This window comes from Acinonyx jubatus, chromosome C2, assembly GCF_027475565.1.
Source record: "Acinonyx jubatus isolate Ajub_Pintada_27869175 chromosome C2, VMU_Ajub_asm_v1.0, whole genome shotgun sequence".
Taxonomy (NCBI): domain Eukaryota; kingdom Metazoa; phylum Chordata; class Mammalia; order Carnivora; family Felidae; genus Acinonyx; species Acinonyx jubatus.
Window position 1 is genome coordinate 111,242,445 of NC_069384.1, and position 15,673 is coordinate 111,258,117.

Here is a 15,673-nt window from a genome sequence, read left to right on the forward strand (position 1 = left end):
CACTGTGACATATATATGGGTTAAAATATCTGCACACTTGTGTATGATCAAGATGTCCTTTAAGAGACAAACATTTAGCAAATGAGAAATACAAAGCATCTATACCTTCACATAATACATGTCAGACTATTTTATTTGTTGGAGATAGAGGATTTGCCATGATTAAGTATTCTAAGGTTCAATTTTCTGTAATGAGGATAGGAAACCCCAATTTTTAGAGAAGGCTGTCCAAAAATGTTACAGGGATAAGACAAAATCAATGGTCTGGGACTGAAAATAACCATCCCTTCCCTCCTCCCCTAGGTAGCAAAGAAGAAACACAAGCCATGGACAACCTCACCTCTGTGGCTGGGAATGGCAGCCTGTGCACCAGAGATTACAAAATCACCCAGGTCCTCTTCCCGCTCCTCTATACCGTCCTCTTTTTTGTTGGACTCATCATAAACAGCCTGGCAATGAGGATTTTCTTTCAAATCCGCAGTAAATCCAACTTTATTATTTTTCTTAAGAACACAGTCATTTCTGATCTTCTCATGATTCTGACTTTTCCATTCAAAATCCTCAGTGATACCAAGCTGGGAACAGGACCACTGAGAACCTTTGTATGTCAAGTGACCTCTGTCATATTTTATTTTACAATGTACATTAGTATTTCATTCCTGGGACTGATAACTATTGATCGTTACCAGAAAACCACCAGGCCATTTAAGACATCCAATCCCAACAATCTCTTGGGGGCTAAGATTCTCTCCGTTGTAATCTGGGCATTCATGTTCTTGATCTCTTTGCCCAACATGATTCTGACCAACAGGAGGCCAAGAGAAAAGAATGTGAAGAAATGCTCGTTCCTCAAATCGGAGTTTGGTCTGGTCTGGCATGAAATAGTCAATTACATCTGTCAAGTCATTTTCTGGATTAATTTTTTAATTGTCATTGTATGTTATACACTTATTACAAAAGAACTGTACAGGTCATATGTCAGAACAAGGGGTGTAGGCAAAGTCCCTAGGAAGAAGGTAAACATCAAAGTTTTCATTATCATTGCTGTGTTTTTTATTTGTTTTGTTCCTTTCCATTTTGCCCGCATTCCCTATACCCTGAGCCAGACCCGGGATGTCTTTGACTGCTCTGCTGAAAATACTCTGTTCTATGTTAAAGAGAGCACCCTTTGGTTAACTTCCTTAAATGCATGCCTGGATCCATTCATCTACTTTTTCCTTTGCAAGTCCTTCAAAAACTCCTTAATGAGTATGCTGAAGTGTCCCAATTCTGCAACATCTCTATCTCAAGAAAACAGGAAAAAAGAACAGGATGGTGGTGACCCAAGTGAAGAGACTCCAATGTAAACCAAATGAGGTAATATTTCAATCTGTAAGTGGTTGGAATACACAAAAGGAAAACACTGTGTAAAAATACTGACTAAACAGTAAGCTGAGTCAGTAACAATGACTCTTTAAACAAGTAGTAGAAAACTACAGAAGTAATTTTCATTTACTTTTCCAGTATGAAAAAGCTATCTTAAAATACAGAAAAGAAACCTAACATAGAGATATGGGTAGCAAAACAAACTGTATCTAATTACCACGGTTACAAGCCAAACTACAGAGAACTCATGATTTGTAGAGTGTTGGCAAAATGGGTAACCATATAATATCTACTGTAATCCTTTAAATACGTTACTGAGCACAATGTTATTATCAAGTTATAGTCAACTAAGGGAGAATGATAAATCTGATAAAAAATCTTCTGACCAAAAATTATACTAAGATGTATATACATCCGAGACCGTAACCAAATGCTCATCTACTGTGATACTCATTATAAAGATTTAAGTGGGACACACAAAGAATAGTTACTACTAACTTCTAATTATTAGCAAAAATCTTAGGAAACTTAAACTAATTGAAATGGTAATTGGACTGATTTTTTTAAATTTTCATTAAGATGATAGAAGTTTAAAAATACCTTTCCAATAAAGGAGCAGAAATAGCAAAGTTATTAAAATGGTTACTTTTATGACATTCTAAAACCAAAAAATCCTGAGTATTTCCTTAATACTAGAGAAACCAGTTTTATTAATATTTTGACAATTTTACTCAGTACAGTACCACCATTGCCACTTACCTTTATTAACTAGCTTCTAGAAATTAAGTACTAGTTGGGTTAATGAATATTTCCTTTAATGAGAAAAACAAATGTGATTATGTGGTTGCAAAGCATAACTAGTAACCAAAAAGTAGTTAAAATGTTTGTAATTACTGGTTTGTCATTTGTGTGTAAAAAAATGTATATTAAACTCTAAATCACACTTTGTTGGAATTTCTTTGTTCAAAGACATTAGATACCATGCCTCACCTCTTACATACTCCTACATCAAACAGCAAACCCACTTACTAAAGGGTAACTGCCAACACTATTTTATGAGACGTTATTGGGCAGTCTCTTCTGAAGGTAACCTATCACATGAATTAGTCCATAAGTAAATGAAATAATAGATCAGATTGATAACATACTGATTGTACATAAGCCACAGTCCTTTTTTAATTTTTTAAATGTTTACTTATTTTTGAGACACACACACACACACACACACACACACACACACACACACACACACAAAATGCAAGTGGGGGAAGGGCAGAAAGAGAGGAAGACACATAATCCGAAGCAGGCTCCAGGTTCTGAGCTGTCAGCATACAGCCAGACGTGGGGCTTGAACCCATGAACCGTGTGAGATCAAGACCTGAGCTGAAGACAGACACTCAACCAACTGAGCCACCCAGGCACCCCTTCACAGTCGTTATTTTTAACGTAAACAAAATATATAACACACTTGGAAGCCGATATTATTTACGTCAATTGTTTATGAACCTCAGGGATGATTCTCAAACATAAGGCAGTATCAAAATATGATGAGAGAGGAAATAAAAGTGAAGTTCAGTGTAAGGAAGGTCACTGAACTTCAGTATTCATCAATTTTATCTACATCCTCCAAGTTCTGCTGAGCTACATTCCAGTATCGAAGTCACTTAACTTCCTAAATGGTATCTACTCTCAAGTGGCTGCTTTTACTCGCATGGCACTGGTGTCCACCAGCACTGGATGACACTGGAGATGCACCAAGAGAAGATGCCTATTCCACATACTACTAGTCCACATTCCCGCCACACAGGCTAACGCAATTCACTCTAATATCACATGCATAAGGGTGCACGTTTTGTAAGAACAGCCCGAGAGCTGAGCTGGAAAGAACCTGGAGATCAGTTAATCTGATCTTCTCTTTTTGTATTTGGGAAAAATGGAAGGCAGACCCACCGTCCAAGTCAGGGGGTAGAGGGTGGGTTAAAACTGACACCGAGGTACCACGACCCCATGAGCTGCTGGGAGAAGGCAGAGTGGACAAAAACTTTCCCAAATAAACTTTCCCTTTGGATTAACTTAATTTACTGAAATGACATTTTCGACAAGAGAAAGAAAGCAGGAACACAAATAGTATTATAGAATTTTTATAAAAGAACTGTCAAGTGTTTGGAATCATTTCTGTTTTTATATATAATATGAAAAATTTACATTAAAATCTTAAGTCACATTTTGTTGGGAATTCCTTATTCAAAAACCTTAGCATACACTCCTGCATTGGACGTCAAACTGAATCCATTCAAGACAGGCTGAGAGATATGTGTTTACAGAACACTCATGATACACAGGACATGTCACTATTTTTACATGTCACTAGGAATTTTAATATACATAATAAATCCCAGATTTTATATTAAGAAAAAAAAGGAAAGCCAAGTTTTGTACTCTCAGGTCCAGATGTTGTAAAGTTCAGAAGATGAGACCAACAAAATGTAGTCTTGCCCATAGCCTTAGTAGCTAACAAGTCCTAAGGCTGCCGGTTAGTGGCAGTTTCTGGCAGTGGGTTTTACAGAAACAGTCTAAAGCAGGTGTGGCAAACTTTAGTCTGCAAGCCAAACCCACCACCTGAGACCTAAGAACGGTTTTCACATTTTCAAATATCAACAGGAAGAAAAAAGGAAGAATAAAATTTCATATTGTATTAAAGTTCTATGAAATTCAAGTTTCAGTGTCCCTAGTAAGGTTTATTAGAACACAGTCAAACCCCCTCAGGTTTTATCCAAGGTTGCTTTCCTGCTGCAACGACAGGGTTGAATAATTGTGATGAAGACTGCATGGCTGTAAAACCTAAATATTTACTACGTGGCTCTTTAGAAAAGATTGATTGCTCTCTACTATCAGTGCAGAGCCCAGAGCCCCCTTGGGACGGTTCCTTTGTCCTCCTCTCTCTCTATTCCTCCTCCATTTACAAGACACTCGCATACTCTTTCTCACAGGTGAACACTGAAAAAAAAATTCTATAAGAAAGGGAGAAATGAAAATTGACAATCCCTGGACTAGAACTCTGAAAACAGGGAGAAAATACACAGAAAAAGAACCCTCTATCCATGCATCTAGTTATTTCAGAAAACAACTACAGATTCCAGTGCCTGATCTATGTGATCACTATTGATTGGTAATGCCCAAAATGAGAATACACTGATGCCAGTTGGAATTAAATATGTAGAAATACACTTACGAGTCAATAAATAGAAACAGCCTGACTTTTTAAACGGGAAAAGAATATAAAAAATTAATTTCCAGGAGAAATACAAATAGACACTAAAAATATGAAAAAATCTGTACCCTCACTAATAAGCAAATAAATTTACATTTAAATTACATGGATTTTTTTTCATCTTTAAGTTTAGATTTGATTTAAAAGATTTTTCTAACAGTATTGGAAGAATCCCACTTGAGACTGTAAATTGGTATAATTTTCCTGGAAAGCTATTTGAAAATATCATTCAACATTTTGATGCAGAGCTTTGGTCCAGCAATCCCACCTCTAGGAAACTTACTACTAATATGTTGGAATTGAACGAAAATATACAGATATATGTGTGTCCTACAGTACTGTGCCTAAGAGACACTTTTTGAGAAAAAAAAAAAGCCAATCAGTAAATTCCTTAACTAAACTATGGTAACTTTACATAGTATAATTTTTTATTTATTTTTTATTAGTTAGGGGTGCCTGGGTAGCTTAGTTGGTTAAGCATCCAACTCTTGATTTCTGCTCAGGTCGTCATCTCATGGTTCATGAGTTCGTGCCCCGCTTCAGGCTCCCACAGACAACAGGGAGTTTGCTTGGGACTCCCTCTCTCTGCCTGTCTCCTTCTCTCCCAAAATAAATAAACTTAAAAAAAATAGGTAAATTGGGGCACCTGAGTGGCTCAGTCAGTTAAGCATCTCACTCTTGATTTCAGCTCAGTTCGTGATCCCAGGGTCTTAGGATCTAGCCCCACCTTCAGGCCCCCTGCTGACAGCACGGAGCCTGCTTGAGATTTTAGCTGTCCTTTTCTCTCTCTTTCTCTCTCTGCCCCTCCCCAGCTCATGCAAGCAGAGGCACGCGCTCTCTCTCAAAATAAACATTAAAAAAAAAAAAAATAGGCAAATCTTCATGTACTATCATGAAAGGAAACAAAGATCTGATATATCAATAAATATAAATATATGCTTCCACACACGATGGTATGTTCATGCAAGGGGGATAATTCTCACTTTCGACTATGCACATGACTATATTTGAACTCCTCAAACTTGTATTGTTTCATATTATAATAAAAATATGAAACTGATATGAACATGTTTCAGGTAATACTATGAACTTATCGCCTGTTTCCAGTTATCTGTAGAGGTGTTCTATACTGGCTCTACTTATAGACACTTTTACATTTAATGTTAAACTGCACAACTTATTTTAACTTATTATTTCTGCTTTCAGTTCATCCAGTGGGGAATTTTTTAAACAATTTTCTATCATCTGAAAACATACCATGCTATGTCTGATGGAAAGTACAGGCTCTTGTAAGAGTTCCCACTTTGACTTTCATTCCAAATGAAAATAAATGCTTCCTCATCTTTTCAGATTTTATATGGTACTGCTTAGCCACATCAACAGAAACCTTTAGACTATTAATTCTGATCCAAAAGAGAATCCCAAAAGAGACTACAGATGGAAAAAATAGTTTAGTGCCATTTGGCAGGCTTCTAATTATATCTTCTTTAATTCTTTGGCTGATCATACTACTTGGAACCAATTTATGTTTTCAGCCAGATACCTCACAGTAAGGAAAAAAGTTTCACAAATCCATTAAACTTTAAAGTTGATTGTTATTCCTCACTCATCAATCAGTAATACCCAGCTGAAAAACTCTACAATCTAGTAAACAATTCTAGTTCACCCTATCCATGATTGCCGACAGTTGGGAGCATGAGGCAGGTTCTGAGTATGGCCTCTGAACCAGACTATGTGGGTTTGAAGTGGGCTTGGGTTGATTTTCGCCAAACTGCTTAACTGCTTAACTGCTGTGCCTCAATTTTCTTATCTGCAAAATGGGATCAATCTCTGAGGATTTTTCTAAGAATTAAATAAGATCACATTATCACTTTGATCAGTATAATCACTAGCTATACTTATTTTATTGGTTTTGACTATCTCCTCAGCAAGTCTGATAAGATTTTAAATTCAATTTATTCCCATTTTGGCAAGCTTCTGATTTATGGAACCTTTCATTTCATCTTCGATTCTTCCCACCTGTCTTTTCTGATCTATCACCATTGGTATTCTACTTTTAGCTCCATTTAATAAGAAACACAAGAACACCTACAACCTAACATACATTATTCTATACACTTGGTGGAACTTCACTCATTTCATTTCCTTAACATTCCAACAAAGCAAATACTATTATTTATTTTCATTGTAAAGAGGAGACAACGGTTTCATAGAGAACATAAAATATCATGCCCAAAGTCACAAGAAAAGTAGAGCTGTAAGAAATTGAAACCAGGCACTCTGGTTCCTGAGAGAGTGCTCCTCTCAGTCAGGCCATCAAGGACCAAAGACACACCCCTCCCCCCTGGGCACCAGCACTAGGGTAAATCAAGGAAAAGTCAACGACTTCATACTAAACACATGGGCATATAGGAATGTGTGATCTGTTGGGATATTTAGTATGGTGAAACATCTTGAAACTTGCCACATTTAAAAGAATACACTTCCAGAACTCTAGAAATGGGCAGCATTAAGTCAGTTCCCCTTTTCAGAGTTTCCCACACTTCGACATTTTGAAAGTTGACCAAAGTGTGATTTCCAGTTTTCTAATTATGCAATTATTTTGTACAGCATTTCCCTGTTTAAACTGAAACTATTCCAAACCTCCATCTAGATAATGATTTTGGAGATTTCAGGAAATGTATACTTCATTATGTAGGTCACATCCCTCTACATAAAAAGTAAAACCAGTTGGTTATTTTTCCTCTACTGAAGTAAAAAGCATAAAGGTGTATATTTAAATTATGTTCTATCGCATAAATGAAATCCAGAATCTGTATCTTCAAGAAACAATTTGAGTCAAACTTACATGTTGTAAATTGTGCCATGATTGGGCAGTTCCAACAAAAGTATCCAGCATCCTACTGCCTCATATTTTCAAATGTCCAGTGGGACACGAAATTTTTATTCTTAGAATCCCAAACCAAGTCATCCCCAAATTGTTATTCAATCTAACCCCACAGTCTGCTCCAACTCTGTGGTGAAATGTGCAGGAGAAACTATGAAGTGAAACTCACCATGGAGAACTCAACATTCCCCTCATAAGGTCCACTAATTTCCTCTTTCCCTTTACCTATCTGGCAGGGACACACTTCTGTTCATGGACAACAACCGTCTCTAAACAAAGCGGCAATTACACCCTTTCAAACTTGAAGACATTTAAAGGATAAATTGTATAGACCTTGCCCAAGGTTGATAAAATTCCTGAGTCTTCCATACTCCGCATACGTTAAACAGAGAGGTTTCGAAAGATGATTTCCAATGAGCGAAATAGTATACCTCCATTTAAATCTACACTTCACTCACCAATGCAGTATGGGGTGAACATTTTTTAGTGCATCCTATATACCCAGCATAATTCTATATATTCGTTTTGTCTTCTCAATAACATATGAGGTAATATACTATCATTAAACCCATTACACAGATGAGGAAACTGAGAGAGCTATGAAATCATTTGTCTATTACCTAGTACTCAGTATTTGCTGGATCTGTGATTCTAACCACCCCCTCAAAAAAAAAAAAAAAATCTGGGTCTAATAGCCCTGAACTCTTAGAAAATATATCACTCTGTCTCTCTGAGATAGAAAGACCAAAAACTAAGGTACATGTAAAATTAAACAGGCCGGCCAACTGTACACAAATTTCTGGGAAAAGCAGTCTGTAAGTGAGATGATGATTCTAATTTTAAAGTCAACTCTTGCTCTTCTGTGTGGTTGTAACCTGGGGCTAATTTATTGTTCTGCCACCTACTATAATATACAAGAGGTACTCGAAAATTTCGCTGACCATGTAGACAGCAAAGATAAACTGCCAGAACGTTATTAGATGAGAGAATATAAAGAGAACAGCCTCTAAGCTAATTCATTTAAGTCACAGTAAGTTAACATCACCTAAGTTTGAAATAAAAGAGCTTTCCTATTAGATAATTTGCAAAGGTTTGAATATGAAGAGGTTCTAATTGATTACATTACACACATGAAAATGAGGAAGGAAACCCAGCATAAGAAAGCAGAACAACACTTGCTTCACATGCTCTTCATGGACTGTACTGATGGCTGCTTCAATCAGAAGACACTGAGCGCAGTGTCCTTCCAAACACAGGTGAATTTCAACTTTTCTTATGGGCGGGCTTGCTTATGAAAGACAGAATATATTCAAGGGGGAAAAACACTTTACGGTAAACATTCTAGAAACCATAGATTAAGAGTATAAGGAATGATATAATGTACAGCAAGCTGACATCGATTTTTACTTCTTAAATGGGTCTTGCTTCATTGCCATGTTCAAAGCAGCACTTGTGAAGGAGGTAGAACCTCTTATTTGGATTTCAAAAGGGTGTTGAAGTAATGGTACTGATAGGTACCAAAAATGTAGTACACATTTGAAAAAATTTGTGGCCAGAAACATGTGCCTTTTCAACTCATCTACTGAATGGGCTGAATAAATATAAGGTGTTAATAGGCTATATACCTAAAGCCTGTTTTTAAAAGTAGCACTTGGAAATCATGACTTCTTATTTGATTTTGTGTGTGTGTTTCTTTATAACAGCTGACCCTGGAAACCATGAACACCACAGTGATAAAGGGCTTCAATGGGTCTGAGCGGTGCCCCAGGGACACACGGATAGCACAGCTGGTGTTCCCAGTCATCTACACCATCGTTTTCTTCACAGGCATCCTGCTGAACACCTTGGCCCTGTGGGTGTTCATTCACATCCCCAGCTCCTCCACCTTCATTGTCTACCTCAAAAATACTTTGGTGGCCGACTTGATAATGACGTTCACGCTTCCATTTAAAATCCTCTCTGACTCACACCTTGGACCCTGGCAACTCAAGGCCTTTGTGTGTCGTTTCTCTGCGGTCATCTTTTACGAGGCCATGTATGTGGGCATCACATTGCTAGGCTTCATAGCCTTTGATAGATTCCTAAAGATCATCAGGCCCTTTGGAAAATATTTTGTACAAAAACCTGCTTTTGCGAAAATGATCTCGACCTTCGTCTGGCTCTTTTTGTTCCTCATCTCTCTGCCGAATATAATCTTGAGCAATAAGGAAGCAACACCATCATCTGTGAAAAAGTGTGCCTCCTTAAAGGATCCGCTGGGGTTGAAATGGCATCAAGTGGTGAACTACATATCCCAGTTCATTTTCTGGACTGTTTTTGTCCTAATGCTTCTGTTTTATGTGGTGATTGCAAAAAAAGTATACAACTCTTACAGAAAGGCCAGAAGTAAGGACAGCAAACACACCACAAAGCTGGAAGGTAAAGTGTTTGTTGTTGTGGCTGTATTCTTTGTGTGTTTTGCTCCATTTCATTTTGCCAGAGTTCCCTACACTCACAGTCAAATTAACAATAAGACTGACTGCAGGCTGCAAAATCAATTGTTTATAGCTAAAGAAACAACCCTCTTTTTGGCAGCAACTAACATTTGCATGGATCCCATAATATACATATTCTTATGTAAAAAGTTCACAGAAAGGCTACCATGTATGAGAGGGAGGAAGATCACGTCATCAACCCAAGAAAATCGTACTATCCAGACAGACAATATAACCCTAGGCTGATAACTTTATTCTGGTTACCTAATATTTAATAGGTAAAATTTCAAAAGTCAATTTGGAAATAAAGTTTAAGCAAGGAAAAAAGGATGGAGCAAATTATTTTTTTATCCTTTTTTATTTTTTTATTATCCTTGTGTACAGAAAGGATTCTATAAATTTTAATTGCACATAGATCAATTCATAAGCAGAGTGAAGTATCTGTGAGAGAAATGCAACAGAAAGCAAGTGGCCACTAGAGGTCACCTTTTTGCAAACACTCACTGAGATTTTGGAGAAGATATGGATAAACTTGTATTACTAAATACCTCCTTCCAGAACACCTTCTCACTTCTCACATTCTCTGACACACATAATTCAAACAACACTACTGCTTCTGTATCCCACAAGTGTTGATACTTCCTGGTTTAAAAACAAACCAAAAAACTTGAAAGTCCTTTGATGAAAGCTGAAGCCATTGGGTACGAAACATCAGGGGAATTGAAGTAGGTCAGAAAACCCTGAGAAAGCCTGGATGAAGGAGTTCCTCCTTATTAATTGTCAAGAGCCTCTTCCAGTATTAAGAGTACTGACATTGTTTCAGTATTCCATATGTAGCATTAGACCATTAAGCCACATAAAATATTGTACTATTGTACGATGCGTTCATCTTACGTGTGTATAATTTAAGGGCAAGAATACTGTACTGATTGATATTCTTTGGAATTCTCCCTCTGCCCAGCCAACACTCTAATGGTGGCTGAATATGCCACCAACACAGCAAAACCTTTCTGGGCCACAACCTCTATTCTCCTGCTTCACGCCTCTGGTTCAAAGCAACTACTTCCCCCACTGTTTGGTTATGCATTAGGGCTTTCATTGCAGATTTCCCTTTGCTAGTTACCTATATTCATGACTGAATCCCCCAAAGAGGGTCAGGATTCTTTAAGAAAGACATGTTTTGAAGACAGAAAACATGTCAGGTTTTCTTGGTATCTCCCAAATTACTCCCTGCAGACTGTGAATTACAAATGTTTTCAATAGAGGGGCGCCTGGGCAGCTCAGGTGGTTAAGAGTCCAGCTTTGGCTCGGGGGCCTGCGTGGCACAGTCGGTTAAGCATCCGACTTCAGCCAGGTCACGATCTCGCGGTCCGTGAGTTCGAGCCCCGCGTCAGGCTCTGGGCTGATGGCTCAGAGCCTGGAGCCTGTTTCCAATTCTGTGTCTCCCTCTCTCTCTGCCCCTCCCCCGTTCATGCTCTGTCTCTCTCTGTCCCAAAAATAAATAAACGTTGGAAAAAAAAAAAAAAAAGAGTCCAGCTTTGGCTCAAGTCATGATCTCGTGGTTCATGGGTTCGAGCCCCGCACTGGGCTCTGTGCTGACAGTGCAGAGCCTGGAGCCTGCTTCAGATTGTGTCTCTCTTTCTGCTCCTACCTTGCTCGTGGTCTTGCTCTCAAAAATAAACATTTTTTAAAATTTTGAAAAAACAAATGTTTTAAATAGATTATGTCATCATTGTGCCATTCTTTGTACATTTATAGATAGAACTGCTGACCCACACTGAAAAGCATCCATATTGGGAAGTTTTTCAAAGGACGATAACCTATTAGTAATTATTCACCCCCACATTTCCTCCTGAAATCTTTTGTGGTTGAAAAAACTAAAATGTGGTTATCTAGAATTACGGATGCGGATTTGTATCTTCTAGAGAAAATGCACAAAGGGGTAGTCATGCTCTGTAAATGCACCCTTGGCTCCAACAGGATCATCCTAAGGTTAAACCCAGACCTCTTCTCATGCTCCAAAAAGCCCTCAAGGCCCTGGAACTTACCCAGCTTTCTGGCCTTATTGATTCCTGAAACCTTACACTCTTATATACATTTGTAACTCTCAGCTCCATTTTGCCTCTGTGCCACAGCACACGTAAATTTTCCTCTGATTCACCAGGAAAACTCTTACCTGTCCTTGAAACCTAAGATGCCATCAGTTGGTCCATGCAATCTCATCTGGCCGAGCAATCAGGTGGTCCATGCAATCTCATCTCCCACCACCATCTCAAACCCAATCACCTCCTCATCCATATGTTGTCGCACCTCAATTACTGTACTTACCACACTGCTTTGTAATGACTTGCCCACACATGTACCTAACTCTTTTAATAATCTATGTATACATTTGACAGCTGGGATTGTGTCTTATTGAGCAATCAATAAATATTTGATAAAATAACCCAAACTGGTTTTATTTTCACATACTCGAAAAGCGAAGAGGAAGACACTTATCAGTATTTTTATTTTTCCAAATATGATATAAATTGACTGAATACTCAAGCTTTTCTTAGTTGCCTTCCTATAGCATGTACACAGGAGCCTGTACACAGGAAGTGGGATGTTTTGGGGTTCACTAGTAAATGAACATGAAGGAAGCAGGATTACTAAACAGTACGTGTATAGCTTTGGGGCTAATGTCTATCAACATTTCAGTTTTAAAGTTACAGACAAAATGCTTTAGCTATGGGCTGATGGCTTTGGTTAAGTAAAATTTTTAACAGTAGCATATTACAATCTCCAAAACTCCTTTAGAAAATACTCCTAATGTCTGATTTTAATTCTCTCAAATAAAATAATTAAATCATAATAACTTTCAGATGTTACCAAATCTACATTACCTTTACTGAGTACATTACACGATCACATGTAGACTCTAATAATGCATTATAAGTAACTGCATCTTGATACTACATACAATTTTTAGAAAGATCTTTCAGGATAAAATTTCAAAATTATGGCTTCCCTAAATACAAATATTTAATTCTACTATAATAACATTATAGTCAAAAGCTGGGTACCTGATGTGCAGAATGAAATAATCCACAAAGAACTTGGAAGACAGGCATATTAGAGTCACCTTTAAATCACACTCACAGGGGCACCTGGGTGGCTCAGTTGGTTAAGCATCCAACTTCAACTCAGGTCATGATCTCACCATTTGTGGGTTCAAGCCCCAGGTCAGGCTCTGTGCTGACAGGTTGTAGCCTGAAGCCTGCTTTGGACTCTGTGTCTCCTCTCTCTCTGCCTCTCCCTGCCTTGTTCTCTCTCTTTCTCTCTCAAAAATAAATAAACATTAAAAAAAAAAATACAAAATACAAAGCAACTATTTGAAAATAAATTCCCAAACTAGCAATCACAAATACCAAATTCTAGAATACTTACAGAATGAGATGCTCTACCACAGCCATTAATGACAGAAAAAAGAGCAAAAAGAAAAAAAAGTAAGTAGCAAGCTTTAACATAATATGTTAGCTCTCATCGCAAACAAGGGCTTCTGTAAAAAGTTAAATGTAACTACTTTTACTGGACGTCAGTAATATGGACATACGACTCGTGTTACATCTGCAGTTCTTAAACTGCAGCGGGTATCAGAACCAGCCAGAGGGATTCTTAACACACAGATTGCTAGGCGCACCCCCAGAGTTTCTGATTCAGTAGGTCTGGGGTGAGGCCTGAGAATAAGTTTCCGGTGGATACTGATACTATTGGTCTGGAGCACACATTAATAACTATGGTGCTAAATGTTCCTTGAGGTTCATGTTGCCTTAAACACTGATTCACAGCACAGCTCTCTTGGACACGAACGCACAGGAGTGGCATCTGTCAACAAGACATCGACAAAATTGTCATTAAGAGAGCAGATATAAGGCTACAGGTAATGGGGGAGGATGTGGCTACCTGAAAAGTCGTGCCCAACTTATGGGGGCCTCTACTACTCAGTGGCAACTATTGTCACAGGAGGGACTGGAAGCCCAGTGTTGCCGGCCCCGTGTAGCAAGAGCAGAAGTATGGACATCAGTGGCAACAAAAGCAGCACACAGTGCTATTTATTATGTACGAAGCAAGAGGTATCATTAGACTGTCCCATTTAATAATCCCAGCAGGTCTATAAAGTGCGATAGTTATCTTCGTTTTAAAAATAGAGAAGTTGAGAAACAGAGAAGTTAAGCAACTCGCATGGGGGTCACACAGCTTATACGGAACAGGACTAGGACTGTAATTCACTCTTGCTTCTGAGCCTATATTCTTACCCACTATATTTACCATCTCAGATAGTCTAATGTTCTCAAGAGAAATAACAAACCCAGTCTCCTACATTTCCTGCTCTTTTCAAAACTTCCGCAGCCACCTCCACACTCCTTGACCCCGCAAAAACAATACATTCATGTGTGGGCCATAACTAGCCCAGATACTGCCAGGTAATTAGCCCTGACCTAGAAGTGATCAAGAACTTCCCAGGACCTTACACAGACAGTCTGCAGTCATTCCTGAATGCTTGCTATGTGCCAGGTGCTATGCTATGTGCTTTGTAAGGATTATCACTTTCCCACTTCAACCCTATGAGGTAGATACCATAGGGTTTTCTGTTGAGAATGAGATAAAAAAAATTTGAGACACAAAGCAAGAAGACACCTTGCCCATGGTGCGCATGACCTGCCAGCAAGCAGAGGCAGAACTGTGGCCAAGATCCAGGCAGGCGGCTCAGGCACAAGGCCTCCATGGCTCTGCTACACCATCAGGACAAGCTAAATATCACACCCTAGCGGTGAGGATGGTAACGAGGTGGCTCCTGAAGAGGACGGGGGAGGTCTCAACACAAATGCTTCCGCAACATTAGGGGTTTGAGTGGTTCAGTCCCACTAGCACCTGTGGCACTTGAGAATTTCTGAGAGAAGTAAAATCCCAAAGAATGGGTTCACTGATTCACTGGGTCCGTCATTCCTTCATTGTATACTTCAGGGCAGGGTCCTTTACCTTTCTGGAAGCACACAACAGTCAGGCACACAACCCACAATGAAGCCGGATGTGGAAGCCATATGAGAGACATGATTAATTCACAGTAAAAATGGAGAGGAAAAGGTAGATAATTCCAAATGGTGAAACTGAGGAAGGGCTTGGATGAGATGACACCGTGACCAGGATCTTGGAGGAGAAAATAGCATTCAAAAAGGAACATCTCTACACCCCAAGCAGTTTGGAGGAAGGCTCAGCTAGGGGTGGGGACAGTGCTATGGTCGGAGCACAAGGGGCCATGGGGGCCAGAGGCTGCAGCAGGTGAACGTAGAAGATGAGCCTAGGGATGGAGCACAGGATCCTACAGAAGAGCGCTCTGGTGTCATGCTGTACTATGTGGACTTCTTTACAAGACACGGAAGGTTTCGGAAGAGAAGAACTACATGCTCTTTGCTGGTGCTTTAGGAAAATCAATTTACCAGTACTGGTAGGATGATTACAGATTGAAGGAAGAGCAATCTGTCCTTTAATTGAGGACAGATCAATTAAAAAAAGTCTTCTATCTATGCAGGCAAGAACTGAGGGGGGAAAAACTGACATGGACCTTACAGACATTTTCAGAGAGAGGTTTTGAGTCCAAGACCATCTGAGAGTAGGGGGATTAGATCTAAAATG

At 38.9% G+C, this 15,673-nt stretch overlaps 3 protein-coding genes across 12 annotated transcripts in view; 2 read left to right on the forward strand and 1 right to left on the reverse strand.

Moving 5' to 3' along the window:
• Positions 1-2,425, forward strand: part of P2RY12 (purinergic receptor P2Y12) — a 46,259-nt gene extending 43,834 nt beyond the window's left edge. For 3 of the 4 annotated variants that reach the window (XM_015072505.3, XM_015072507.3, XM_053221308.1), the window contains one exon: positions 304-2,425. In XM_015072505.3, the coding sequence (XP_014927991.1) occupies positions 327-1,346 (1,020 nt within the window). In that variant the 5' untranslated portion in view covers positions 304-326 and the 3' untranslated portion in view covers positions 1,347-2,425. The remainder of the gene's footprint in view (positions 1-303) is intronic. The other variant, XM_015072508.3, reaches the window with a different exon arrangement.
• MED12L (mediator complex subunit 12L) overlaps positions 1-15,673 on the reverse strand; it is a 334,106-nt gene that overhangs the window by 90,998 nt on the left and 227,435 nt on the right. The window lies entirely within an intron of this gene.
• P2RY13 (purinergic receptor P2Y13) lies at positions 8,628-10,338 on the forward strand. The gene is made up of 2 exons (XM_015072497.3): positions 8,628-8,779; positions 9,227-10,338. Exons 1-2 carry the CDS (start codon positions 8,654-8,656, stop codon positions 10,241-10,243), a joined length of 1,143 nt encoding a protein of 380 aa, XP_014927983.2. The 5' UTR covers positions 8,628-8,653; the 3' UTR covers positions 10,244-10,338.

Excerpts from the sequence above, each read along its gene's own strand:
- P2RY13 (XM_015072497.3), top strand. The coding sequence starts at position 8,654 with ATGAAAATGAGGAAGGAAACCCAGCATAAGAAAGCAGAACAACACTTG. Across the intron at positions 8,780-9,226 it reads CAGTGTCCTTCCAAACACAG|CTGACCCTGGAAACCATGAA; the intron begins GTGAATTTCAAC and ends TCTTTATAACAG.